The 27,650-nt window shown below is 42.5% G+C and overlaps 2 protein-coding genes across 2 annotated transcripts; one reads left to right on the top strand and one right to left on the bottom strand.

Annotated features, from left to right (window-relative positions):
* Positions 1-830: 830 nt before the first annotated feature.
* On the top strand, positions 831-16,393 carry aco1 (aconitase 1, soluble). The gene is made up of 21 exons (XM_070993341.1): positions 831-943; positions 2,254-2,386; positions 2,639-2,807; positions 3,599-3,736; positions 3,901-3,970; positions 4,054-4,237; positions 5,339-5,478; positions 5,647-5,818; positions 5,960-6,060; positions 6,264-6,380; positions 6,573-6,732; positions 6,843-6,978; positions 8,833-8,917; positions 9,213-9,369; positions 12,282-12,406; positions 12,508-12,612; positions 13,244-13,386; positions 13,518-13,665; positions 13,853-13,975; positions 14,309-14,494; positions 14,582-16,393. The coding sequence occupies exons 2-21, from the start codon at positions 2,278-2,280 to the stop codon at positions 14,696-14,698; spliced, it is 2,685 nt and encodes an 894-aa protein (XP_070849442.1). The 5' UTR covers positions 831-943; positions 2,254-2,277; the 3' UTR covers positions 14,699-16,393.
* A 6,830-nt stretch (positions 16,394-23,223) lies between these two features.
* On the bottom strand, positions 23,224-26,015 carry paqr9 (progestin and adipoQ receptor family member 9). Its single transcript, XM_070993531.1, has one exon. The coding sequence runs from the start codon at positions 25,194-25,196 to the stop codon at positions 24,036-24,038; it is 1,161 nt and encodes a 386-aa protein (XP_070849632.1). The 5' UTR covers positions 25,197-26,015; the 3' UTR covers positions 23,224-24,035.
* Positions 26,016-27,650: the final 1,635 nt, after the last annotated feature.

A 27,650-nucleotide genomic window follows, 5' to 3' on the forward strand; every position in this document is an offset into this window, starting at 1 on the left:
AGAGGTTTAAAGGTCAAACAAACACTCATTTGGTCCAAAAAGGAATCAGGAACAGAAACTGAAAGAGAACGAAGAAAAGAAAATATCGTCTGTTGTTGTATGAGGTTCCATGAGACGCCATAGATGAGGTTACAAAGGGGACTGTGTCTCCATTTGGATGGACAGATGGACAGAAGAGGAACAGAATGACAGACGGATGAAGTCATGTGGATGAACCCCTCACTGGAAGGACACACATGATGTCAACGCTCTGAGGAGTCTGTCAGGCAAGAGGGGTTTTCTGGAGCTGCGCGTTGCTTTGACGTCACTGCTTTCCATTAACAGGTTGACGTCACGAGAAGCTCCACAGACCCTTCAGTATGACAGGCCTGAAACAGCACCAGGCTCTCAGCAGGAGTAGCCTACTGAATTAAGATCCCATTTGAAATCCAGTTACTGTATGATAATTACTTCATTTTCTGCCAGCACGTTTATTTTGAAAGCCACAGTTATTATTCCAACGCAACTTTCAGCGCTGCTACACAGTCATTTCTCCATCTGAAAGTAGACAATGCCTTCGTTGAAAAGATATAAGATAGATGAAATATTTTAAAGAATGATTTTCAATTTGCTGTCTATAATTGCTTTAAAATGTTTTTCTATGCTTGCAGTGAAGTAGAAGTTCATTGAATTTCATTGAAGCCGAAATTTTATTATTTATGTGTGTATGTCTGTGTTTGTGTGTAAGTAATTTACTGACCCTTTAAATGTTTACGCAGTCAGCGTTGTACTCCATTGTGTTTGCGTTGAGAGGGAATGCTTTTATTCTGACTGAAACTCTAACCGGAAGTAGAAGTGTTGTTGCTGCTAGCGGCGGAACCCAGTTTTTTGTATGAGGCTCTGCAGACAGTGTGCGGATAACACACGATCCTGACCCGCGGTGTCTCCTCTGCTGCACACAGAAGTAAGTTATCGATATCCGCCGAGATGAAAGAATTGACTGATTGGCGTAAACTATCTTTCACTCCTGTGACGTAGATAGGCTATCAGGACCCCCCTTGTGTTGTCATGTAAAATAGCTGAGTTGTAAGCTAGCTAACTTTGGCTGTCACATTCAAAACAATTCCGCCTGTACGCCAAGTCATGCTCACATTATATGAGGAAAAGCCTCTAGTAATGTTTATTAGACTTTTCGTCTCCTGTTGCGTCTTCGTGCAAAACGTTTGTTACTTCTTGAGGCTGGTTGAAGACCAAATAGCTAATGCTAACTTACGTCAGAGGGCCAAGTTAAGTTGAATGGTTGAAAATTGTGCGTCAGAAACTAGAGAGGAAATATGAATGAACCACATAGGACACGGTTCACTTCTGTTTGGCTAAACATAACATGTAAAATGCAGGAAGTGTACCTCAGTAAAAGACAGTCTTAAACCATCAAAATTCAGATTTTAATTCAGGAACATTCTGCTCACTGAATACATAAACAAGACCACAAATCTCACCAGACATTCACTTCCAGCTTTTGGTGCTTGATATTCTGTGGACACATTTAGGCCTTAACCAAAAAGATCCACCAGTCATTATCAGTTCATTTCCAAGTACATTGATTATTACTGTTTCATATGGTCACATTAGACCAGAGGTTAGATATTAGGCGTGTTACATCACACTGTATGTCAGTAGTGTAAATTGACTTTGCACTTTGCAGCTGAGCTTCAGCATTTGCTTCAGCTCATCTACCAACTATGTGGACATTCAGAGCGTCAAGGCCCCGTCAAGTGCTCTTATCAGTTCACCTTTCGCACAAATTTCACCTCTCAAGGAAATGCTTTGCACTTTATCAGGATTTTTGTTCATTTTCAACAAGTGCAGCTTGTCAGAGATTTAGTTGCACATCTTCCTGTTGAAAGATTTGTCAGACTGCTAATGAGACTTACTGGAGTTATGTAAGGTTTGTAAAACATGAGCCAAGAGTTCACTAACCCTCGGCTCGACTAACACACGTGGACTGCAACCTTAAAGGCTAATCCATTTCTGAATATGGAAGGACCTCAGATTGTAGACTAGGCCTTAGAATTATCCCTGTTTGCGCTCTGTAAAGACATATTATGTCCATATTTGATTGATTTAGTCATTTAGGATGTTTGAAATGAAAAAAAAAAAGGCAGAAAATAAGTGAATATTTGTTCCATTTCATCCCTGCTTCTGTGTGTTTTTTCAATTTCTTATTGTATGGTGTTAAAATCAGGCTTATATTGCTAACTTTTCTTCTTTTAGATTTGTACTGACACATAAAGGAGGATGTCTGCGACTGTGAACAATCCTTTCCACCATTTAGTTGAACCTCTGGACCCCAAGAACCCAACGCAGCAGTTTTACAATCTGTCCAAACTTGGAGACCCCAGATATGGTAACAACAATGCTTCACTGAATACAGATACAACCCCAAAGCCAAAAAAAAAAAAAAAAAAAACCCCAAGATAAAGCCCAATGTGTGAAAACAGTACAAAAACAGACATAAACCTCATTGTTTTTTTTTAATATCTGCTTGTACTGAATTTGACGCCAGCAACGCATTTGGGACAGGAGCAACAAAAGACTGGGGAAGTTGTGGAATCCTCCAAAAACACCTGTTTTTCACCTCTGTCCATCTTTTCCTCAGACCGTCTGCCATTCTCCATCCGAGTCCTCCTGGAGTCTGCCGTCAGGAACTGTGATCAGTTTCTGGTGAAGCGCTCAGATGTGGAAAGCATCCTCAACTGGAAGCAGACCCAGACTCAAACCGTGGAGGTCCCATTCAGACCAGCCCGAGTCATCCTCCAGGACTTCACGTATGTGGACACTGTTCATTTGCATTCGGTTGGCAGTCAATTGCTCCATAGGTTGTTAGTAATGGATGAAACCTTTGACAGAGTGCTGTTGGGTGGAACTGCGTTTAGTGACGTCATCGTGCTAATCTCAGTTTGGAGACTCTTACCTACATTTTACAGATCTTGAGCACATGGAGGATTGTGTGTGTAGCTTTGAGCTCATCTTTGCTTTGTAACTCTGAATGATTTTTTTGTTGATGGTCGTAAGACACATCCGCTAGTTCCACATTAAACTGTTAAGCAAATATGTTCAGCTCCTTTTGTTTACTAATTATGTCCCGAAACCACGCCTGAAGGAGTTTTCACAGCCATTCATTTTGTTCTTGCAGAGCAGGGACATTCACAGCGTTCCCTCTTTCCATTTGCCACAGCTTTAATTTCACTTCACATGGTTTCACATTTGAAAGCAGAGGGCTGAGAAGCTGCTGGAGCTTGAGGTTCACCTCTGAGAGGTTTTTGGTAATGTTCGCCATGAAGGCCAAATCACACAGACACTGGCTGTCACCGAGTTTCCACATCAAGTTTTCCTTCAGCTCAATATGAATTCTACCAGACAAACTGTCTAAAACTATTGAAATTACTTATTGGTCTCAAGATAAATGACAGTTAATTGTGATATTGATCTCAGCCTTGATTTCCTGGATCCATTGTCCTAAGTGAACTGATGATCAGTGAGGTCTTAATGATGCTGCTGATGATGATGATGGTGAGGGGACGCAGTCTGACGTGCTGTCTCTAAACTCGCTTTGCAGTGGCGTCCCTGCTGTGGTGGACTTTGCTGCCATGCGGGATGCGGTGATGAAACTAGGAGGTGACCCAGAGAAGATTAATCCTGTTTGCCCTGCTGACCTCGTCATCGATCATTCCATCCAAGTGGACTTTAACAGGAAGTAAGAGCAGGTTCATCAGACTCTTTCCACCATGGCAACATCAGTTCATAGCCACTGTATTATTCTCTATATAGATACAATATGGTCATCATGTCATCATCCTTTGCTGAGCCTCTAACACTGTGATACAATGAATGTCTTTCTCTACAATTGACACACTTTAGGTCTGACAGCCTTCAGAAAAACCAGGACTTGGAGTTTGACCGCAACAGAGAGAGATTTCAGTTCTTAAAGGTATGAAATTTGAACAAACTGATATATAGGTAGCTATGAAGAGATTTTTCTCAACCATTAAATGTGTTGTCTGTCCTTCCCAGTGGGGCTCTAAAGCCTTCAGGAACATGCGAATCATTCCTCCTGGTTCAGGGATCGTTCACCAGGTCAACCTGGAGTACTTGGCTAGAGTGGTGTTTAACTACGATGGGTACTTCTACCCCGACAGCCTGGTGGGAACCGACTCCCACACCACAATGATCGATGGACTGGGAGTCCTGGGCTGGGGTAAGACAGTGTCTCATCTATGTTTGCTGTTGATAGAGATTGTAAATAATGATAATCAAGGTTTGTAGTCAAGAACTACAAGTAGTTCCATCTTAAAACCCAGCGTGTCCTGTGTTTACATTACTTTGAGGCTATTTAGTGAGCAGACACTGCTGTCTGCTGTACAAAGAATGTGTCAGTCTCACGTCTGTCTGGTAGGTACAGAGCTGCATTATGGTGAGCCAAGTTTAGCATAATTACTGGGAGCTGAGGCCAACAGCTAGCCTGGCTCTCAAAGAAAAATGCATGTACCAACACCTCTAAAACTCACTGACTAGCGTGTTTCTTGTGTGTTTAATTGGGACACAGACAGACATGTAAAAATGGGAGTTACATGCTGCCATTTCTTGGCTGGTGGGCAGCTGAGTCCTGCAGTGTGTTTGTCTTACAGAGCGAAACAACTAACCGAGCTGATAGAGCCAATGGATCTAACAGCTTAGAAAGCGAAGTGTTAAATGCACTTCAGAGGAGTACAGTTTGGATGTAGAAGTACTTTGAATGCTAATACTCTTAACAAACAACTGACTGACAAAAAAAAATGACTGAAATTGTTTTTGGGGACGGTTCTGGGATGGTGGTGGAAAAAGCTCATCTGGAGCCCCAAGGGACTGTATGCTGCTCCACGGGTTGCCAGGTTTGGTACCATTGTGCCAAAACAGAGACCAAAACTTGTGTTTGTGGACTGCTTCTGTGCTGTAGCTGGAGGCGCTGCACAGAAGTGTTGAGTGGATGGATATACTGTTGTTTGTCAGGAAATTGTTCCCGCACACTCCGCCTGAGGCTACAAGTAGTTGCTTTTCCACATTTCTGTTTGTGTTCAGATTAAACAAAGAGTAAACATGCTCATCAGGGAGCTTTAGAGGTGTCTGTAGATATTTGGATATATTTTAAATTTGGATAGAGTGACCGCACCCTGACTCTAGCTCTGTACTTAATACACAGATGTAACTCTGAGAAAGAAAGCAAATTATTTCCCAACAGTTACCAAAACACTCCCTGATGAGAATCGACCACGATCATCAATCACAAAGTTCTAAATGAGATTTGTCATATAACCTTCAGGCGTTGGTGGAATTGAAGCCGAGGCTGTTATGCTGGGTCAGCCAATAAGCATGGTACTGCCTGAGGTGGTGGGATACAAGCTGTGCGGGACCCCAGACAAGTTCATTACCTCCACTGACATTGTCCTCACTGTTACTAAGGTAAGTAGAATCACTTTTAAGATTTATCATAAAATAATGAAAATAAGAGGTATGCAGAGGCGGTTGACTGTGTTGGGGTCAGCTCTCTGGCAGCATTTACCAACTTCTGTTACATGTAGCACTGCTGATGTCACAATCTGACATTTCCCTTTTCACACGTGCTCTCAGCACCTGCGTCAGGTGGGTGTCGTGGGGAAGTTTGTGGAGTTTTTTGGCCCCGGTGTGGCTCAACTGTCCATCGCGGACCGAGCCACCATCGCCAACATGTGTCCAGAGTACGGTGCCACAGCAGCTTTCTTCCCTGTGGACGACGTCAGCATTCAGTACCTCGAGCAGACAGGTTAGCGGTCTTACTGTCATGACCCGAGCTATGAGCTTGATTTGACGTGAAAACCGATGGAAATATTGACCTCCACATTGTTTCCTTCAGCACCATCGTTGCACACTCAATTTGATTTTGTCTCCATTTGTTTGCATTCAGGGCGAGAGGCAGAAAAGCTGGCCCACATAACAAAGTACCTGAAGGCAGTGGCCATGTACAGAGACTACAACGATGTCTCTCAGGATCCAGATTTCACTCAGGTGCCATTTTGAAGTTTTAACACTTTTGTTCTAGATTGTTTAGCACATAAAAGCAAAACTGTTGTATATAAGAATCAAATGAATGAGCTATTTAAACGTAACGTAACTGCCAACAGTTTCAAATAGAAATGTGCAGGCAGGTCACAGTGCGACAGAGAAATGTTAAATAAACCACTTCTGCATTGACCGTGTCTCTCTCTCAGGTTGTAGAGCTTGATCTGAATACAGTGGTTCCATGCTGTAGCGGTCCCAAAAGACCTCAAGACAGAATTCCTGTGTCCGACATGAAGAAAGACTTTGAAACCTGCCTGGGAGCAAAGGTGGGTACAGCATGCGCTCATGTTTACCATGCATCAGGTTATGAACATGGATATATGCATAGTGAAGCGCTAAGAGGCATGCCCCTAAGCCTACTGTGAAAAACAACGACATAAAGGATGAACATTCCAGATATAATATCATGGTAGGAAACGTAACTCCACTAATTTCATTTTGTTTCGTGACACTTTTAGCAAGGTTTCAAGGGTTTCCAGGTGGCTCCTGAGCATCACAGCACTGTGGTCCCCTTCCAGTTCAATGGAAACGAGTACACGTTAAGCCACGGCTCAGTGGTCATCGCTGCTATCACCAGCTGCACTAACACCAGCAACCCATCTGTCATGCTCGGAGCAGGTGGGAGTACAGTACTTCTCTTCATTTTGAGATGTGTGTCCTCGTCTGGGTGGAATCTGATCGGTTATTTGGTTTTTGACAGTTATTAAAGGTAAATGCTCTTCCTCCAGGACTTCTCGCTAAAAAGGCAATAGAGTGCGGCTTGAGTGTGAAGCCGTACATAAAGACCAGCCTGTCACCTGGCAGTGGAGTGGTCACTTACTACCTAAAGGAGAGCGGGGTTATGGACTACCTCTCTCAGCTGGGGTGAGCTGCTCAAGTTACTCATTCACTCAGTTGTCTGTATGTATGATCCCAAACATGCTTGTTCGTATGGGGAAGACAAAGACTCAACATGTGTCGAGCGTCAAAGTTCAAACTTTACCTTGGAAAACAGTAGTTTGACAAACACACAAACTTAACTTAAGGTCGGCTTACTTCCTTTTTTCCCCTCACCTTTCATCTTAAGCCTTCTTCAGTAGATGGAGTTTGTTCTGTTGTCATGGATATAGCTCATAAAGACATAATTACATTTGTATGTACTTTATACAACCATCTGCTGTTACCTGACAGAAGTTCAGCTCTCTAACTCCATCTACTGAAGGAAGACTGTGAGATGAAGTTGAAATCTATCTTTTTGTCATTGTACAGTAAGCTCTGTATATCAGCCAGTCAGTAACAAGAAATTGATAGACAGAAATATCAAAGAGATGTTTGCTGTGATTTTTAAAAAATGTCACAAGTGTGAGTTTTTGCTGTATGCCGTTAGCAACATGTGCTAAGGTTAGCGCAACAAAATGATTGGCAAGTTACAATGAAATGCTGAAGCTGGAAGACCCACCTGGATCCTTTAAATCAGTGGTTCCCAACCTTTTATCCTTGAGTCCCCCTTGCCTGTGTCCAAGACATACCAGGCCCCCCCAGCCCCAACTTGTACCTGCATACACGCAAAAAAAATAAAGTGATAAATTACAAACTTTTATTTGCAAAAATAAAAGGTCAGAGGTAATAAGTAGCTTAATGAATTTAAATGTGGATTATGTGGTAATTTGGATTATGCAGAGTTTTGATTATTGGGTGTGTTATTGGGATTTTATAAATTTAATGTGCACAAATATAATTTTGGTATCCTCACAACCTCAGCACAGACATAACTGTGTGCACCCCCTGTAACCTCGCGGACCTCAGGCTGGGAACCAGCGCTTTAAATCATTCGTTTGGGAACAATTTTGGTTCCCGGTCAGCTACAACAGTAACAGAGAGAGACTTAAGGACAAGATAAGGACGGTGTGTTGGGTTTGCTCTACTGTTGTAGGGTATGTAAATAGAAATGCATCAAACTGTTAATGCGCATTCAGCAACACCACCCAGATGAAATGAAATTAGACTTTTTTTTCTCCTGTTTTTAGGAGTCTTTCCATGACTCCTAAACTGGGCTACAACCCTTAGCCCCTGGTACCATAGCAGAACCCTTTCTGAATCCCCTGAATCACTATGAAGAAATTGTGCTGAAAATGCTTTTGATGCCATAAAAATTGTGACATCTGCTGGCCTATCCATGGAATTGCATTTGTATGCACATACGAAGTCAAAGAACACAATGAAACCAAGTCAGAGCTGACTTGGTCTCACTGCTGTCATCATAAATAATTTGATCAGTAACAGTCAACATTATAAAACTGACCACAGAGTCTACAGCTCTGCTTTTAAAACACTGACAGACTGTTTAACACATCCCTTATTTAAACCCAGCACAACACCTCTTTGATACAAATGTGGCATAACCAGGCCGCGCTCATGGTGCTCATGTGAATTTGGGGGTTGAAGCGTGATACATCCTGCCGCAATACTTCTGCTTTGAAAGGTCAATAATACTGTGCTAGATGGGCTGGCTTGCACTCAACATCACCACATTAAACCTTGAAGTACGCACAGTACTCACAGCTAGTACTACATGGTTCCTAGGTAACAAGACACTGCATTACAGCCTTACCAAACTGTTGCACTCAGAGTTTGTGCCATTTTTTTGACCCCACATGACACAGTCAGCTGATGTGAATATGAAGCTCTTTAAAGATCCTGTGCAACCTTTGTAAACAGTAATTTTGTCTTTCCTGTTAGCTTTGAGGTTGTTGGCTATGGTTGCATGACCTGTATAGGCAACAGTGGGCCCCTCCCAGAGTCGGTGGTGGAGGCCATAACCCAGGTACCAAGAGGCTGTTTCCGCATTCCTGCTGTATCATTTCACGCCTTCAAACACTCATTTGCTCTTCTTCATCTATCTTTTGTTCCTCTGTCCAGCATTCCTCACTCTTACATGTCCTGTGGTAGCCTCTAAACCTATCTTTGCTCTACGAATTTTTTTTTGCTTGTACTTTTTCTTCTCTCTCATTTTCTAAGCTATGTATAGATGTAGAGTAATATATTTCAAAATATGAACACATACAGTATTTTCTTTCTTACTCTTTATCATTTGAGGTGTTGCACTGATTGTATTTCAGGGAGATCTGGTTGCTGCAGGAGTCCTATCGGGAAACAGAAACTTCGAAGGGAGAGTCCACCCCAACACCAGAGCAAACTACCTGGCCTCTCCACCACTTGTCATCGCCTATGCAATAGCTGGAACTGTTAGGATAGACTTTGAGAAAGAGCCCATTGGTGAGCATTTTTGTTTTGAGAGTAACTACACTAAAATTTGCTGATTGACGTTTTAATTGCAAAATCATCTAAATGCTCAGCCGGGTGAATAAAGCGTACAGACATTTTGTTTTGAAATGTTTGTGTACAAGAACGGCTGTACTTGACACATCATTGGGAAACATAAGTTACATGCGAGTTTAAAAGCAGATTGGGGAAGATGTGGCCAATGACAAGATCATGATTGCTTTCATACTGAGCTGGATAAGATTTTGAGGAGCCTACAGCTTTAAATGGGAATCGCACTGAAAATGTTATCCACAGCCTTTAGTGTCTCCAGAGGGAGTCTGATCAGTGTCCTCAAGTGATGTCACTTGAGTCAGCATTGACTGGGGCGGAAGACTACAATCCATGCACCATTATCAAAGATAGCATAACACACCAGAATTTCTAATTTAAGTGTCAGTGGCCGGGTTGCGTTGTGGGTAATGGAGGTGCCAGGTTTTGACAAGGAAGAAGAATGCTACATCGATTCTGATCTTTTGTTTAATAATGCTAAATCAGAATTTTATATATCTCAGTACTTATACACGCACATTATATACATACTGTGTATATATACTGAATATTTGTTGTGACCAAAGGCACATTTGGCCAGCTGACCTGTGAGTGGCAATATCTGTTTGAAGACTTCACCAAAGGTCCAATGATAGAAGAGAACAGCTGACTTCACATTGAGGCCAAGGAGAGAGTCAAGTCTGTCTTCCATGCCAAGGACTTTGGGAAGATCAAAAAATTCTAAAACTCCTGAGATAGCCAAGTGAGGTCTTGCCAATCTAGGACATTTTTATCACTGGTTACAGATTTCAGAACATTATGGTTGAACGCAGTCATATCTGGATCAGTTTAAAGGTGTGTCAAATTTAGAAACTAAAGGTCACTCTGTTTTCTCAGTGGGATGCTGTTGGATTGGCTTCAGTGTGTCTTTGGATTTAAAAATTACACTGCACAGACAACACTGCTACAATATGACTCGACAAAGTTGACATTCAAAAAGATCGCCTCTAGGGGTAGACCAGGAAAACAGGACTGACTCATTTGGTTGCAATGCAGTCTGAATGTCAGTTGAAGCACATAGGAATAGATCAGGCCTTCTCAAAGTCCAGACCTCGGTCTGCCTCAGAATAAAAAGGGCAAGTCAGTCCCGACTCATTCCCTGTCATCAAATGGTAGCTCCAAGGGTCACATCCAGCCCGCCAAAGCTTCCCATCCAACCCGCAGAATATTAATGAATTGACAGAGTGATTTCATCTAACATTGCTGACCAGTGGAGGACGTCAGAGTGATTGTTGATTAGCTTGCCAAACCTTGGCAGTGAGCGTGCATTTCATATTAGTCATCACTTGGGTTTATTTTCGTTCAACACCTGTTGTATTGAGTCTCAAACTGAGTATTTCTGTTTGCTTCCTGGCATCCCAAAGAGGATTTTTTGTTGAGATCAGGACTCATTCATTAGTAGTTGAAGTGTGGGTTTTGTATTGAGCACTGACTGCCTTCTTGATGAAAGACTTGAGAGCATTTTCCAGCTAAGCATCTAGTTACCAATATGGATTTTCCATGTCTGTCAGTCTGTTCACACTAACATAGGCTCATATAAGTAACAATTTGTAAGAAAGTTGAAATGTTGAATGATAATTGGCTAAATAGATCTAAATTAATACATTTTTTAAAATTAAAAGTCCTGCACCCACAGTGTCTGCTTCGAAAAATTCTGGCCTTTGACAAATGTAGTTGAGGACTCCTGCCATACCTCCTGTTAGGAACAGGCTACAATACATTATGAAGTGTAAGCATTTTTTATTTTTAAATACGTTTTTATGTTAGTGACTGTAGCTGAATATGCAGTGTAGCTGGAGATGATTCACAACAATCCCGTCCTCAGACTAGTATAAATATAGTTGTAAGAATTTGTCTGAGCCACAAGAGATTTGACATTAAATAACTGATTAAATGTTGTTTTGTTATTACTAATCATTGTTGACCTCTGACCTTGAATAAAAATCAGATGTGGATCTTTGGTTTATGAGTTTGAGAACCCTTGGACTTGGGTCCTACCATGGAAATGCTCTGGTGGGTTTTAGCGGAAAGGCCAGCTCTTCTCCACCTTCCCCCACCACTAATACTCTCCTTGGCTGCAGAGTTGTCACCTTGTGCCAGAAGGGTCCGTTTGCCCCTGTGCCAAGACCCCTTTGTCATTGTTGCGCCTTCCCACCAATGTCATCATGTTTGAGTACAGCTTTTGCCTGCTGAACTGCCTCAGCTGGACACCCTTTCCTTCCTGCAGCTACATTAGTTAGTACCGTTGCTTGAAGACCTTGTCCAAGGATTCCAAAAAAGTAACTCACGTCTTGCCTCAGGACACTAAAATTTTTGTGTCAGCCAATAGAGAGGCAGTTCCAGGGCTCCTTTGTTATACAAATAGATGGTGCTTGGAGATCTTGGCAGTGGCAGCCACTTTTTAATGAAGGAACTGACCCTTCTCTCAGTTTGAGTGATGGGGACCTCATGTAAAGTGAATGTCCACAACAACAGAGGGACCAAACCTAACAGTAGACACCAGAGTTTGAGGTTTCCTGGCTGCAATGATTTGTGGATGGTCATAAGGCCTTTCTTCTTTCAGTTGCTTGACTGGGTTTGCATCCCTGAAATTGGCATTATACCAGCATCCCAAGCTCTTAACTGCTGATTCTAATACAGAAGGAATTGAATTATCATCTACACTGAACATCTGTTCTACTCGCCTTCTGTTGGCTGGGGAAATGCTCCTAGAGTTGTTTAGCTTGGTCTTCATATGGGCCTGTGCATCAGCCAAAACAGCTTCTGAGCTTTTCACATTTTTAACTTAGCTGTCTTGTCCTCTGTCTCCTTTGTAGCCATGAACTCTGAAGGCAAGGAGATTTTCCTCAGGGATATCTGGCCCACACGGGAGGAGATTCAGGCTGTGGAGAAAACGTTTGTCATCCCATCAATGTTCAAAGAAGTCTATGAGAAGATCGAGGTAGTGTAACGTCTGCTGGCAAGAAAATCGCAAGGCAAGCATTCCAGCAGTGTGATGTAGATGTGTGATTGACATGAATCTCTGGTGTTGTGTTGTTGCAGAAAGTGAATGAACGCTGGAACTCTCTGGTTGCTCCATCTGACAAGCTTTATACGTGGGACCCCAAGTCAACCTACATCAAGTCACCACCTTTCTTCGATGGTTTGGTAAATATGCAAATCAATACATCTTCCCAAACTACTACAATTACTGCAACTGCTGCACTAAGAAAGTGCAAGCCTGCTATTATTAAAATTTAATCATCTAACCTAATAGAATTAAATTTTTTTTTTAATTAAAAAAATAATCAGTTTCTCTAATCAGCTGCTTGGAAAGTAAATTTATTGTTGAAAATTTGTCTTCAAAACAAAAAGCCTTTCACATTCTGCTTCATTATCATTATGTCAGTTTTAGACGAGTCATTATTGGTCACTTTCTTTTTGGCAGTGATGCATTATACAATTACAGTTGAATTTGTAATTTTAAATTTTGATTATGTTGATATCATACATACACAAAGGGAAGCTGAAATTTCAATTATTGATAAATCATTACATTTTCATTTTTGGCAGCCCTAAACCTCCATACTGAACCTGTTTCTAATGTTACTCTCTCTGCTGCTTTTGTAGTTGTTTTTACAAGGAGGGCTACTACTGTATATTATTTATTATTTATTACAATATTTCCAAAAGTACTTTAGGTTATTCATACAATGTTGTACCCATATTTTGGTGAGACACTAATAAGATTGTTATTTTTTGGCCATGGCTGTATTGTATATGTATTGTCTTTTTTTAGACAATGCAGCTGCAGCCACCCAAGTCCATAAATGACGCCTATGTGCTGCTGAACTTGGGAGACTCGGTCACCACAGACCACATTTCTCCGGCAGGGAACATCGCCAGGAACAGCTCTGCAGCCCGCTATCTGGCCAGCAGAGGGTGAGTAGTAAAAATATATGTTCATTAATCTAACAATCACTCAAGAGAGAGACCTACAGAAGGCTGAATATAACTGGAATCAGTATCCAAACTGCCCATTAAAGCTTTCTGCTTCGCAATTGTTTTCACAGTTTGACCCCTCGTGACTACAACTCATATGGCTCACGTCGAGGTAACGACGCTGTCATGGCCAGAGGGACGTTTGCCAACATCCGCCTCTTTAACAAGTTCCTCAACAAGCAGGCTCCACAAACCATTCACCTGCCAACTGGTGAAACGGTCAGCATGCAGCACCTCTCTGTGACTTCTCATACAGATGCACATGTCATTCTTTGATCTCAACAAAGTGCTTAAGGGAAACTTCAACAAAGTGCTTCTGTTAAAGCTTCAAGCAGTCAGTGCTGCTCACATCATGTAAGTATAACACACAGACTAACTCCTGCATATTTTGCCTTTTTTTGTCCAGCTGGATGTGTTTGATGCTGCAGAGAGATACCAGCAGTCAGGAGTCCCTCTGCTGGTCCTCGCAGGGAAGGAGTACGGCTCAGGCAGCTCCAGAGACTGGGCCGCAAAGGGCCCCTTTCTACTAGTGAGGATCACTTCATTGTTACCAGGAAAAGTTTAGTTGAAAAAGGATTTTGCATGTAGTTTTGGGGCTGTTACACACTGATAAAATGAAAGTGACAGCTGCTGTGAGAGTGGATTGTGTTGCAGGAAGCTGTCCATCGTTTCATATCGTCTAAACAAACAGGAAGTCAAAGGATCTTTGGAAAACTCAAGTATAGTTTTCCTGCGGACAGCTGAGTTAACATCCCATGACTTATGTGCGAAACTTCAGTCATGTGATGTGTTGTTTTGCTGGAAAACTCGGTGGAAAAAGCGAGTGTTGAAGCGTGAATGAGCTTTTTGTTTGTGTTTTTAGGGTATTAAGGCAGTTATAGCAGAGAGCTATGAGCGGATCCACCGCAGTAACCTGGTTGGGATGGGAGTGATTCCTCTGGAGTATCTACCAGGAGACACCGCTGACAGCCTGGGACTGACCGGCCGAGAGCGCTACACAGTCATCATCCCCGAGCAGCTCACCCCCAGGATGATGGTGGATGTGAAGGTTCGTTAAGGATGCGGTCTTGTAGAACACGGACATCACTCCACTGTTAATACCGACACTCAATGTTGTCTCTCTCTGCCCTCACAGCTCGACACAGGGAAAACATTCCAAGTGCGGATGAGATTCGACACTGACGTGGAGCTGGCATATTTCCACCACGGAGGCATCCTCAACTACATGATCCGCAAGATGTCTGAAAACTAACATGCCAAGTACGGCACAGGAGGAGAGCAACATGTGTCCTTTTTCTAACTCCCAGCTGCAGGCCCACATGGCATCACTGTAGTGAGCTCATGTAACAGACTACAGAAGAATACCGTCCAAAAAGAATCCAGTCGTTATTCATGTTCGGTGGAAAGAGCCGCCTACACAGGAAACACAACTTGTATCCCAATATTCTCATTTCTGAGAGTGCTGCTACTTCTACTTTAATTGCATACCAGACGTGGGGTCGGTATGAGATGAGATATTTAATCAAGATATGCAAGATGCTTTAAAGAGTTAAGAAGTCAGCTGCTCCGTATGTCCCTCATTATTTAATTTTGTGAAGGTGAACTCAGTCCTGCCTGCTGTCTGTGTGTGTGGTTACAGGTTTACGTTAGGCTACGGTTCTGTCAGGGTTTCCGTACTTTGTGTGATACTGCTGGATGAAGGCAACGGATCATTCCAGTTTAGTACAACTTGGGTCTTAGTTTTTTGTTTAATTGCTAATAGCTGGAGCTGGGTGTGAAAATGTCTACCTTCATTGTACCAACTGATATACTTTGGTACAACAGCTGTGACAGAAAATGATGCATTGTTTTTTTTTTTGGTTTTTTTTTTTACACTATTCCACTGATCAACAGGTGGCAGTAATGTGCCAAGATATGCAGCAGTGTGCCAACAAAGGGAACAGAAACTTTGTTTACAAGAAAACTCCACGGGTCCCTTTAACCTGGTCCCATCGTCATCCACAGCCTGTGTGTGTGACACAGCCATGCACAGCTCATGAAGCTAGTCTGTCCAAGACACGTGTATGTTAATCACAAAAAACACTACACAGATAAAAGTGTCAGTAAATCCTAACAGTGCCTGTCCCTTGTTAGAAATGACCCATGTTGTATTAAACTTGGAACGAACCTTTGAAATGAAAGGACCATGTTGAGGTTCATTCCCGACCTTGCTGAAAAGAATGTTAATATGGACGAGAGGATGTTGAAGTACACAGAAAAGAATGGAAGTTTGGCCATCTGCAATTCCATGAAAACTGGTGAGGGAGATCTTTAGTACGACTGAAAGCGCCAGAAAAGCTACTTAATGGACCATGAGAAGAGGTTGTTTTGTCAGCAACTATGCTGGTGATCATGATTATTGGTTGTGATAAACCTCAATATCATAAAGGAAGCCATGTGTGACTCGACTGAGACAGTACAATATTATTATTTCATCTAAACAGCCTGTGGTGAAATACTACAGTAACGGTTACCTGACATCGCACAGGTTAGCATGACGGCACTGGTTTCATCAAACCCTTTTCAGGTCATCACTTTCATTCACAACCAAACATTCATTTTAAACTCATGTTGTGTCTTCATCTTCTCTGCTTCCTTACTGATTACTTTAAAGACTACATGCCTCATTTTTCCTCAGACATTCCAAACTTTATTGTTAATCTGCTTTTGTCAGCATGTCAAATTACTGTCATTGACTGCCTTAATAACTTCCTATGAGATCTCTTGATGTCTTAATTCAGAGATGTTTGTGTCTTCTTGCTCCGTTTTCGAACACTCATCATTTTGATTGTGAAGACTGACAAAACCACATTTGTTTAACTCTTCCATGTTCGTTACACTCTGCCTGAATGCATTACGCCATATATAACTGAAAAAATAGAATAAAATGTGATTTTTCTTTTTGGAATAGTTTTCCTGTCGTTGATGAAATTTTAGTTTCACATGGGGCCTTTATTATAGCAAAACTATTTACAGATGTGAGTTGAAAGCTGTGCAACTATCTCAATCCATGTGTGCGTAATCATAGATGTCAATGTGTAGACGCATCTGTAACTATACATAGATATTAATGGATGAAAAGTCAAGTCTTTAAGTTGGTCCTCGAGCTGCAAACACAGACAAGTCATCAGGCCTCTAAATAAATCTAAATATCTTGATGTGGCGCTTCTGCTGTGGCAGAAATCTGCCACATGTGCAGATTTGACTGTGTGCTGACGCAGCTATGCAGCCTCCACACCACCAGTGGGCGGTAGCACCAAGTAATTTTTAGCAGGACATTTCTGAGTTGGGTGCGTCCGTGGTTATTCAAGACCACTTAAGATGAAACCAGAAAAAAACGGGCTCCTGTAGACATTCACAACTCTTAGTACACATTTAGAGATTACGAATCTGACTGCGCACACACAGACTGATATAGTTCCGCATCTCACATTTGTCTATAGTTTTGCTTCACTAATGGCCACGTAGTTTGTATTTTAATCGCAGAAACGTGTGTTGTACCAGTCGGCCTGAAGCTCTTGTCATCTGCAATCTCTGTGCAGGGATCTGAACTTCAAATGCTAACAGTTACGGGACGATATTGGAATGCTTTTCTTTTTTAATACACTGGAGAATACGTGCCTTAAAATAGCCCCCACAAGCTCTTAGAGTCCATAAATGGACTGCAGGCTGTTTGTACCCTGCTGTCACTGATCATGGATTACTTGTTCAAAGTTTGAAGACGACAGTTTTTCAGCCTGTCTCTGTCTACAGGACAGGCTTTCAATCAGTTGACAGGCAAGGAGAAATGAAAGCTCTGTGATTGGCTGAGTTGTCTCTGATGTACCGTCATGCTGTGAGTGGGAACGTTTTCTATCTTGTCCTCATACTAGCTCGAGGGTGCACTGAGCAGGTTTAATGAGAGGGAAGCTGGCAGATTGGGACTGAAATGCCTGTAATATGACCAGCACTGCATTTCAGACACAATAAATCCAACGCACAGGTCTGAAAAGTGTGGAGATCCACAGCTCGAACATTAAGTACCAGAAGTTTGAAAGCCATTGGGAGGTAGATTGAATCGTGGTTTTCCTCTGAGGGTGAGGGCTGCTCTCACACTGACCGTGAGACACGTTTCACACACCCACGCCACACATCCAATTCCCCACGCACTGAAGAACACGTTTCAGTGCGTTGATATTGTCAGTATTTAATCACAGTGCATTATCTTGGATGGATAATTCTGACAGTTTGATATCATTTGTTGCAACAAATCACTGAGAGTCCAGCAGACAGGCTGAACAGGCCATCATCTACTGAACCCATCATGCTGCAGTAGTGCCTCATGCATTAGTATTTATTCTAGCTCTTATTTATCAGACAGTTCCATTGATTAACAGCTTCATTTAGTTGCCAAGGTGTCAGAAGATGCCTTTGTCATCTGATCAGTAATACGAAGTGAAAGCGAAGAATTCTTTCACTCTTCTATTCTAGGCTGTTTTTTTCTACTGTCCTTGAACAGTGTTTTTGTCTCCCTTCATTTACTTTTCATACAGTGTTAGTATTTGTAGATGTAGCGACTTGCCAACCCTCCAGATTCACCTGAGAGCCCTGTTCTTCAGTACCTCTTCCACCCCGTCCTCCTGACTCCACATTACAGCAACAAACTTCATGCGTAAACTCACCAGAATGCGAGTTAACCATCTCTGGGAGGAACAGTTTTCATATTGTGTGTCCAACACGTCACTGAAGCTGCGGAATTTGTGGCAGTCAAACATGCAAATCCGCGTCAGTGTGCAAACTGTGAGGCTCTCCTGTGGGGTTTGGAGGGAGAGCTGTGAGGTGAAAGGGACAGGCGCATGCAGGTGTTCTAAGAGCAACAGCAAGTTAATTATTGCTGTTTAGCTGCTGATGTGGCCGCTCACCACACAGCTCATGGAGGTGATTATACACTGAGCACCCATTTGCAGCAATGTGCACCAGAAATAGTTCCTCTTCTCGAACTCAGAAGTCAGTCCAATCTGAATATACACGTGGTGCATACAGTGACACCTCCCAGGGATCTGATTTTTGAAATTTGCTTACAAATCATAGAAAAAAGCTGCTCCTCAAGTCCAGAACTTGCCTGAGAATCAGTGTATTTTGAAGTTTTCTCCAGTATCGCAGTAGCCCAGCGATAGCTGTCTGTACACTCTGCAAACAGGACCTGCTAATGGCTAATTCAGCATACTTTTAATGGTGCCAGTTTACCCCAAAACATGTTTTCATTTTCTATGTGTTTCTAAAAAGAACTCTCGGAATACAATGAAACAGCTGCAGCAAACAATGAGAGCAGATTTCAAAACAAGTGCGCACTAAGTCTGTTTGTACTAAAAACTTTTACATCTTCATCACTGACGTCTACAACCACCTGCATAATAAAAGAGACGGTGATAGCACTCAGTGGGGGCAGGATTAACTCTGTCTGACATTCTGCTGCAGTGAAAACAGAGCTGGATGCCTGACACCTTCATCCTCTCCTCTCATTCATTAGTAATTACTCACAGCAGCCTCTACTCTTTGAGGACTGATGGGTCTATTTGAGACGTAGTTCTGCTGTACTTGAGGAGGACTTTTCTCATGTTCTCGTCTCACCAGCTGTTTGTCTGTAGCTCAGGATGTCACTCCAAATGGAGACAGAGGGATGGAAAAGGCCAGTGTGGGGGAGGAGTGGAGTTTGACATAAAAAGCCAGCTGCATGTGTTTACCACACGCATGACCCTGCCAAGGTCCAGCACACCTCCAGCACGTGCAGGCACTCATACAGAAATACATGCAGCCTGCTGGAGGGGGTGCTGGACTGGCAAATCAGTGCATGGAGGTCATTTGAAAACATTTGAATCATTCAAATCTTTGAAAGCCAGGTGACGGGGTAAAAGCCAATAGGCATGCTCGCAGCTTTGAGCAGCTGCTGCTCCTCATTACACAAGAGTTTTGGGTTTTGGGTAAGGTTAAGAGCTGAAACTGTTTCTTGACTAACAGATTCTTGATTCACCCAGTATGTGCAGTGTGTCCAGCTATAATGTGGGTTGCCAGACAGGGTGTGGGAGAACACGTCTCTGTGTACAATGGCACCAAACCTGGCAACCTTACTGTAATGACAGCATTTCAGGAAGCTGCACAGTCACTGCACAGACTGTTGGAAAAAAAAAAGCGGAACAACAAGCACAACATTTCATGTTTGTGTACATATTAAAGAAACCTGAGCTGTAGGGTGTTTTATGGGTGTTTATCATTATTTGAACTTTGGACAGATCCAGATTAGCTGTTCCTCTGCTTCAAGTGGCTAACCATGTCCTGCCTCTGATGAGACGTGTATTAATCTCATCTCAGTTTGACAAAATAAGCTCAGTCTAAAGAAATACAGTCCATAAAATATCAACCAAGTCTTACTTTCTATTGTAGAATGTTAAGTTTGACCTGTTGGTGGTGCTAAATGAAAATGAAAAATTCGTTGTTTGCAGTCATGTGATGTTAAATTCAGATGGAGGACAGGAAATGAAAACTGCAATGGACAAGATGGAGGAAAGTTGTTTACGAGAGAAAGGTTCAAGCAGAAAATCAGAACATATGTTGGGTGTGACCCTTACGTTAAGAAGATTTTCTGCTGAACTGAAAGTTTTGCCTGCTAATGTTTCTGCATACGCCATTCACGTTCACCAGTCTTATGTGAAACTGTTAATGCTGATTTAACAAGTGTTAGTTGTGTTGCTCTTAGCTATTACTTTAAATATATTACCATAGATTTAAAACAAAAGGTAATGATACACCATGTCCACCAACATCCGACTCCGCTCCTCCTGACCACAGACTGTTGAGCCATTTTTTCTCGCATTTTCCTGTCAATTTCTTGCAGTTTTCACCCTTAAGAACAACAATGTTTGGTACTCAATTAAAGCTCCATGTGGTTTATTGGTTTGATTGATTTGAGCAACCATGAACAATGCAAAACATAGACATCTTGAGTGAGCGTTATAATGTACTGCTTCTATGCAGAAAATCACCTCCTGCCCTCTAGCTGCAGTTCGTGTCACCACAAAAGAGTGACGCGACGTCATGTGCAAACAACCTATAAGAAGATGAAAGTCTCTAGGATTTGTCCTCTGGGTGTAATGAGTGTCAAACATTATGGCAATCCAGTCGTTGAGATATTTAAGCTGTTGGACTGTAATCAGTGCTGCTAGCTGAACTAAAACACTGATAGATCACATTTGGGCTAAAATCTGGAGCCATGTCATGTCATACCCAACAAGACATATTTCTTCACTGTAAAATCAATAAATAGCCACAATGATAATAGTTCTCTGCATAATTTATTCCATAAAACTCAAATAATCCATATAACTGCTATTTGATACATGGTTAACATAAGAGAGGAGGGTTTTCACTTTTTCATCATTAACAGGCAGATTCAATACATGTTGACTAATTTATAATTTAACTCATGTGTAAATAAAATGTATTAGCATCGTTCTTCAGTCACCCCTGAGTGCATCGCTAAGTAAAATTACAGTAGTCTGTAAATCTAACATTCACATATTGAACACTGCTTTAACATTGATAGATTCAAGTGTGGCGTGCGCCGTCCGGAAAGGTGAGGGGACAAGTCTCAACGATGGTTCTTCTCAGCGACAGAGAGACAGAAACGCTATTGAGGTAGAAACATCGCTTCAATGTCGTGATCTGAAGAATCTGTCTGACTGTTGATTGGAAAGCACTACCTGAACCTGAAATGTGCTGAAATAATACAGTACTGCAGGGCTCACCCTTAAAGGAGCATTTTGAGGTGCTTGAAAAAAGCCTTAAAGTGCAACATAACAGCATGATTATCACAGCTTCTCAAAATGGTCCTCATGTACTCATTCCAGTGTTGTACAACTACTCTAATTTCTCTTATACAAGTGAATGCATCAAAACACAAATAAATGTGTAGATATGAGTAGAACGAACACAGTCAGAATCATGAAATTAGACAGTGACCAACATGAGTTACCAACATGTAAATGTAAAAGTAAGAGCTTACAGTTTGAGGTGTAACAGGACAAACTCATCAAGGACGTGACAGAATACCATGACACACATTCTTCCAATTCACCTTCCTCTGAGCACGGACAGTTATGGTCCCTTTTTCAGAGTGCAAATTAAATGTGAACAAAGGAAACATTTTCTAGAATTCTCCATCAAACTGTTATTTAACTCTTATTTTCACTGCAGCACTTGTTTGTGGACATTTTAGCATGTCGGATCTTGGACCCAGAACCCTCTGAGACAAGCTTGGACCACCCCACAGTGACTTGTTTGTTGAAGGTAGGAAATTTAGTTTCGAGAGCAGATTTAGACCCCTAACTAAATGTGACCAAGCAGAACTGAATAAGCTCACGCTTTTGTCAAATAAAACAAATGTATGAATGCATTTACATAAGAATTTACAGAATTAAAATGTGTTGTAGCAATTTACCTTTTTCTTTTCGGTTTTGATATTAGAAATGTCTGCACAGTCCTGAAAGGACAAGGATAGACAGGGATATTTTGCATTATTTTATCTGTTACTGACCGGGCTAATGTGGCCTATTGGCTACACGCCGTCTCCCTTCCCCCCGTCTCTCTGAACATTGCTTATCAACTAGAAACACATAATGAATATGGACGCAGACAATTGGCACACCCAGAGACAGAAAAAGATCATTTTGTAAAACTGGATTCAAAACAACCCAAACGCAACCTGGCCAATGTCCGAAGCTTCACGCGACAAAATAGGGCCTGTCGGGTCCGGGTCATTTGGCATAACTCCAGAAAAAAACAAGAGAGACAGAAACAAAGACATCTGCACGGATGTTTCCACATGATACAACATTTGTGCAGGTAGAATATGATCCTATAGCACAGAAATAATTGCTAACAAGACTAAGCATTGCTTCATGCAGCTAAAAGCTGAATAAAGGGATGGTATGTCCATCCATTTTTTATACCGCCTATCCCTTTTGGGGTTGCGGGGGGGCTGGAGTCTATCCCATCTGTCAACAGGCGAGAGGCTGAACGGGTTGCCAGTCGATTGCAGGGCAACATATACACAGACAACCATTCACGATCACACTCACACGTAAGGACAATTTAAAATCACCAATTAACCTAATGAGCATGTTTTTGGTCTGTGGGAGGAAGCCGGACTGCCCGGAGAGAACCCACGTATGCACGGGAAGAACATGCAAACTTCACACAGAAAGGCCCCGCCTGGGGATCGAACCGGCAACCTTCTTGCTGTGAGGCACGTGCACTACCTGCTGCACCACCGTGCAGCCGGGATGGTATGTTTCTTCAGTAATCCTCTTGTTTCAGTTTGTGCCTCCCGTGTTTTACCGTGATATTCCAGTCACAGACCTCAGCATCTGTTCCTCTGAAACGATGAATGTCCACTGATCTTTGAAAATGCACAAGGTCCTTAAACAACATTTAACACTGTTCTGCGAGCCCCTGATGATGTAGTACAACTACGACTTATTTCATCCATCACTTTTCTATCTATCTAAACTATGGCTTTTATTTTGAAAGGTTGCCGTGCATCACATGACATGAAAAAGCTTCCGTGAGAAACAGCCTCCAGTTTCATAACCTCATTTCATCTCTGTTCGCAATGCGGTTTGAATAATAGAATATTATCAACATGAGCTGTCTGTAAAACAGATTTGCATCTACAGACTGTGTACATCTAACATCTAACACATCTAAATAACCCAACAGAATATGTCAGCAGACATCATTCGATGCTTCAGAGATGTTATACTTCCTTTGAGGTTAAAAAGTGAGCATGGCTTCTTACTGACAGGGCGTGTTCAATCAGCCCCCCGAAAGTGCTTTGCTTTGCGACTGATATGAGCTCTCTGCTATTTCTGTTCCGTTAAGGCCACGACACTTCCTGCCACAAGAGTCAGTTGGAAAGAGGAAATGAGACCTCGTGTGAGTGTTCATAGAGGAAAGGAAGGTTAACAGAAAAAAGATCCATCCAATGTGAAACAATGGGCTCAACGACAAGCACGGTGGAGAAATGTCAAAAGGTATAGAGTCAGAGGAAAGGGAAGCGCAACAGGAGGAACTACTTGAAAACAGACAACATGTGGTCACGCTGACATTTAAGCCACATTACACAAATGTTTTATGGAACATGTGTTCTCCTGGGTACCAACACCTTTCCTGTCCTCAAGTGTAGAGTCCCTAGAGGTAGTTATTATCACCAGACATCCTGTTGGAACATGCTGGAGCAGCTCAGGGGAGAGAACTGGCAAGGTCTTTCAATATCCACTCAACCAGACAGCCACCCTGTGGTGAGCTCAGAATATAATCCTTTCATCCCTCGTTGTCCCCAATTTCCCCTATGAAAGCTTGTAAAACGCTCCCAACGGGGCTGGAACATATGACGGACTTTAAATTGGAAGGGAAGTTTTGTTTCACTTGTGCGCTCGTCTTTTGTGGCATGGCTCTGTATGCATGTGCAAATCTTCTTTCACAGTCGGGGAGATTTAAAAAAGATGTCTTTGTGATCAATGACATTTCAGGTGTTTCTTCAGGTGTTCCTTTGCTAGCTGGTCTCTCTGGGGTCCGTAGATACAGTTGGCGCACCAGGAGAACCACACGATGATGGAGATGATGGTGGTCTGGAGGAGGAACATCACCCCGTAGGTGGAGGCTATGGTAGGTCCAGGTAGGCGGGAGAGGGTGGCAGGGGGCAGCAGCAGAGTCGGGCTGAGCAGGATAGCTCTCACCTCAGCCTTAATCATGTGGAGTTCGTCGAGGATGGACAAAAACGTGCAACAGTGGAACCACTGATGGCTGTGCCCCCAGATGTCGAAGCAACCCGGGGCTAGCCGCTCAGGGAACTTGCTGATGTTGAAGATGGCGGACACCAGCAGCCAGAGGCAGTGGCGATAGAAGAAGGTGGAGGTGGAGCTGGAGGCAGTGAAGGAGGAGGAGGTGGTGGGATAAGGCGATCTGGTGAGGAGGCGGTAGAAGATCGGTGTGGAAGAGACAAGGAAGGGGAGGAGGAAAACAAGGGTTCGGATGACGTATCGATGCTTCCTCCACCTATGGCGAGTGTTGCAGCAAGATAAGACGCAAATGATTGCTACAATACATGCGCAGGGGATGTAGAAGGTCTCAAAGAAGACGCTGAACTCTGGGACTGCGTAGAACGACTTAAGAGCCTCTGCAGGTTCATCTTTCAAGTCCATATGGGAGCTGTTGTGGCCTCCTGTCTCCACTATCCCTGCCCGAGGGTGGATGTAATAGTAGTATGCCAATGATGAGCCAACTGTGTAGGCGCTGATAGTGCCGTAATCCACAAAGAAGCAGACTTCTCTTACCACCAGAGACATTGAGTTGAGCAGGTGGGCCATGCTACTAGCCATTAGTAGACAGAACACCCCAATAAAGTAGTTCCACAGTGGGTAGAAGAATGGGGAGTCACCATGTGGCGCACCTTCCCAACCAAAGACCTCCACAAAATAGTATGAAAAAATGAAAACTGGCAGGAAGTGTGTCCAGAAATTGCCTGTCTCGTTGGTTGGTCTGAATGCTGATAGTAAGCAATCTCTCAGGCTGTAGTTCGGGAATCGGTAGCCAGTCAGGATGAAGTTTTCTATGACCCGAGGTGGCACATCTGTATGCCTCAGGAGAGGTAACGGCTGGCCGCACTTCAGGAGCATGACGGTGACAGTTTATGTAGCTGACAGCCAAAAGTCTTTTTGGATCTGACTTCTGCAAAGTACTTCAGTTTTTATTGCTTGGTATTTGAGTTTATTGCTGATCACAGCATAATTTGTGATCACAGCCACACGTTACCATGCTTTGTAGATAAGGCACCTTTCAGTCCCACTCTTCTTTGGACCTTTGATCCTGGCTCCACCGTGGGCCTCATGAGCTGTACGCTAATCCAAAGAGCAGAGCCGATCTATAGGCTGGCAGTTTACTGAGAGAAAATGGCAGGGGGGTTGTAGAATCCAGAAGCCTCAGGTCACTTGCTTGGTGAATTTTTCCTTTTGACCCAAGAGAAAAAGGTCAACAAACAATCAGCACAAAATGCTGTTTCCCTTATTTTGCATAGGATGTGAACTGCACGGATGACTGTCTTTGTTCAATCACATGCACATTCGCGTGTCTTGTTCTGCACAGTTCTGCAGCAGCAAATGAAAATGAAGGTCACTTATTACTGTATTACAAGGTTGAACAGGATGCCAGTTACCGTCTAATATATCCATACAGCAGAGATGTCTTCGAGAGCGTCCATTCAGCTCCGGTCTATGTAGGTCATGCTGGCGTTGAGCACTAAATCAGGCTACTGCAGGCTTCTATTCTTCCCGTTGTTCCTGGCCCATCAGCTTGTATCCACGGCCGACTGTCAGTACATCCAGCTCTCATTCCGTTGCAACGCAGGGCGCCGCAAAGACTCACAAATCCCCCGAGACTGAAGAGAAAAACGTTGCGTGTGCCAGTGTTTAATCCTTTATCGCAAGGTCACGTTCAAAAACGCCATTATAGAAAAAAAACAACTTAGATTTGAAATGAAAGAACACTGGCGTCAGTCCTCCGCCGTCAGAAGCTGGGGCCAGCCGGCATTTCGGCGAGATACTGAGGAGAACGGCACTGGACACTATTTGACAGGTACATGCGTCAAGTTACACACACTATAATAACGGCTTTCCGGTTTTGACTTTCAAAGTCAAATTCCAAGGTTGTGATGTAACACCTTTTCAGAGTCATCTTTAGTTTTAGAGGTTATTTTGATGCTTTTAGGTTACCTATTAGGCCTCTCTAAATCTATGTAGTTGATGTCTCTGTTTAGACCTTTGAATCAAATTAAAATTTACTTTACTGGCATGACCATATAATTTCCTGCAATATTGTCAAAGCAAAATGTTTTGTGCCACAGTGTAAATGTAATGATTCAGAAAGTGAGAGAAGAAATGCATGTTTACAATATATACTATAATGAAAATGAAAAATAAACATTGGTCAGATATTATCAGATATTATTATTAAGAAAAGAATAAAATACTGTAAAATGAATTAAACAATTGTATGTTGAACATAGTGGTAATGTGAGAACCCCACGATTACAAGAAAAAGACAAGATTAATAAGGGGAATCAGATTTGGGTGGGACCAGTTTTGATTTGGTAATATTATTTGTTTGTTTTAATTCTTTTTTATTTATTTATTTATTTTTTATATATATATAAATCATATACGTTTGTCTGCTAATGTTGTACTCTTCTGTATTACCTTTCCTCAGAAAGATTTTTTTTTTTTTCGTATTTATAGTAAATCATTTGAACAGATTTTGAAATTCTACATCTAAACATTTTTTTGAAAACTTTTTTTTGTCACTACAGTGTACTACAAAGGCGTATAGTGTTTCATGGAATTCATGTACATTTTTTTCTTGCATTCTGAATTATTACACTCACACTGTGATTCGCCATGCTCAGGCCAGCAAAGCAATTGTGAATTTACAGAAAAACAAACAAACAAACAAACAAACAAACAAACAAACAAACAAACAGAAAGAACGCCTGGTCGTTTTATTTTGAAAGCTAGCTCACTCAATTTCCGGTTTTGCGAACTGCATGCTTTGAACTAGTTTACGGGCAGTGCCGAACTACTTACGGCTTTGGCGAGCCTGAGTGTTTCTTTCCTCATTTGTGCGCTTTTGTGTTTGACACGCACATCGAAGAAACAACATGATGAATGTTAAACAACGTCCAGAGACAAACCGCGTTCTGCCGCGCCGTGCCGCGTCATGTCGCGCCGCGTTGGCGGTATTTCCCTGCTTTACTTAGAATGCACACTTCGTCCCCGTTGAGTGAAACCCAGTGAGGGCAGCCCTCTGTGCGCCCCCTCCTCTATGTTCTCTTGATGTCTCCATCTTTTCCAACGGGCCTTCCTCCTGCTTCCTTTAAGTTCACTGCGGAGAGCTTCACTGAGCACACAGCGCTCTGCTCATCATGCTGCAGCTGAAGTGCACTATCGGCATATTTCATAGCCTTCCTGTGTATACAGCATTGGTCTGTGTGTGTTACACTTTACACCTAGGCCCCATGTGTTCATCACTGTGGTGCTGTGCCACCTCATATCTGTATTATTGTCTGTATGTATTGTGTG

This window comes from Chaetodon trifascialis, chromosome 23 (genome assembly GCF_039877785.1).
Source record: "Chaetodon trifascialis isolate fChaTrf1 chromosome 23, fChaTrf1.hap1, whole genome shotgun sequence".
NCBI classification, from domain to species: Eukaryota; Metazoa; Chordata; class Actinopteri; order Chaetodontiformes; family Chaetodontidae; genus Chaetodon; species Chaetodon trifascialis.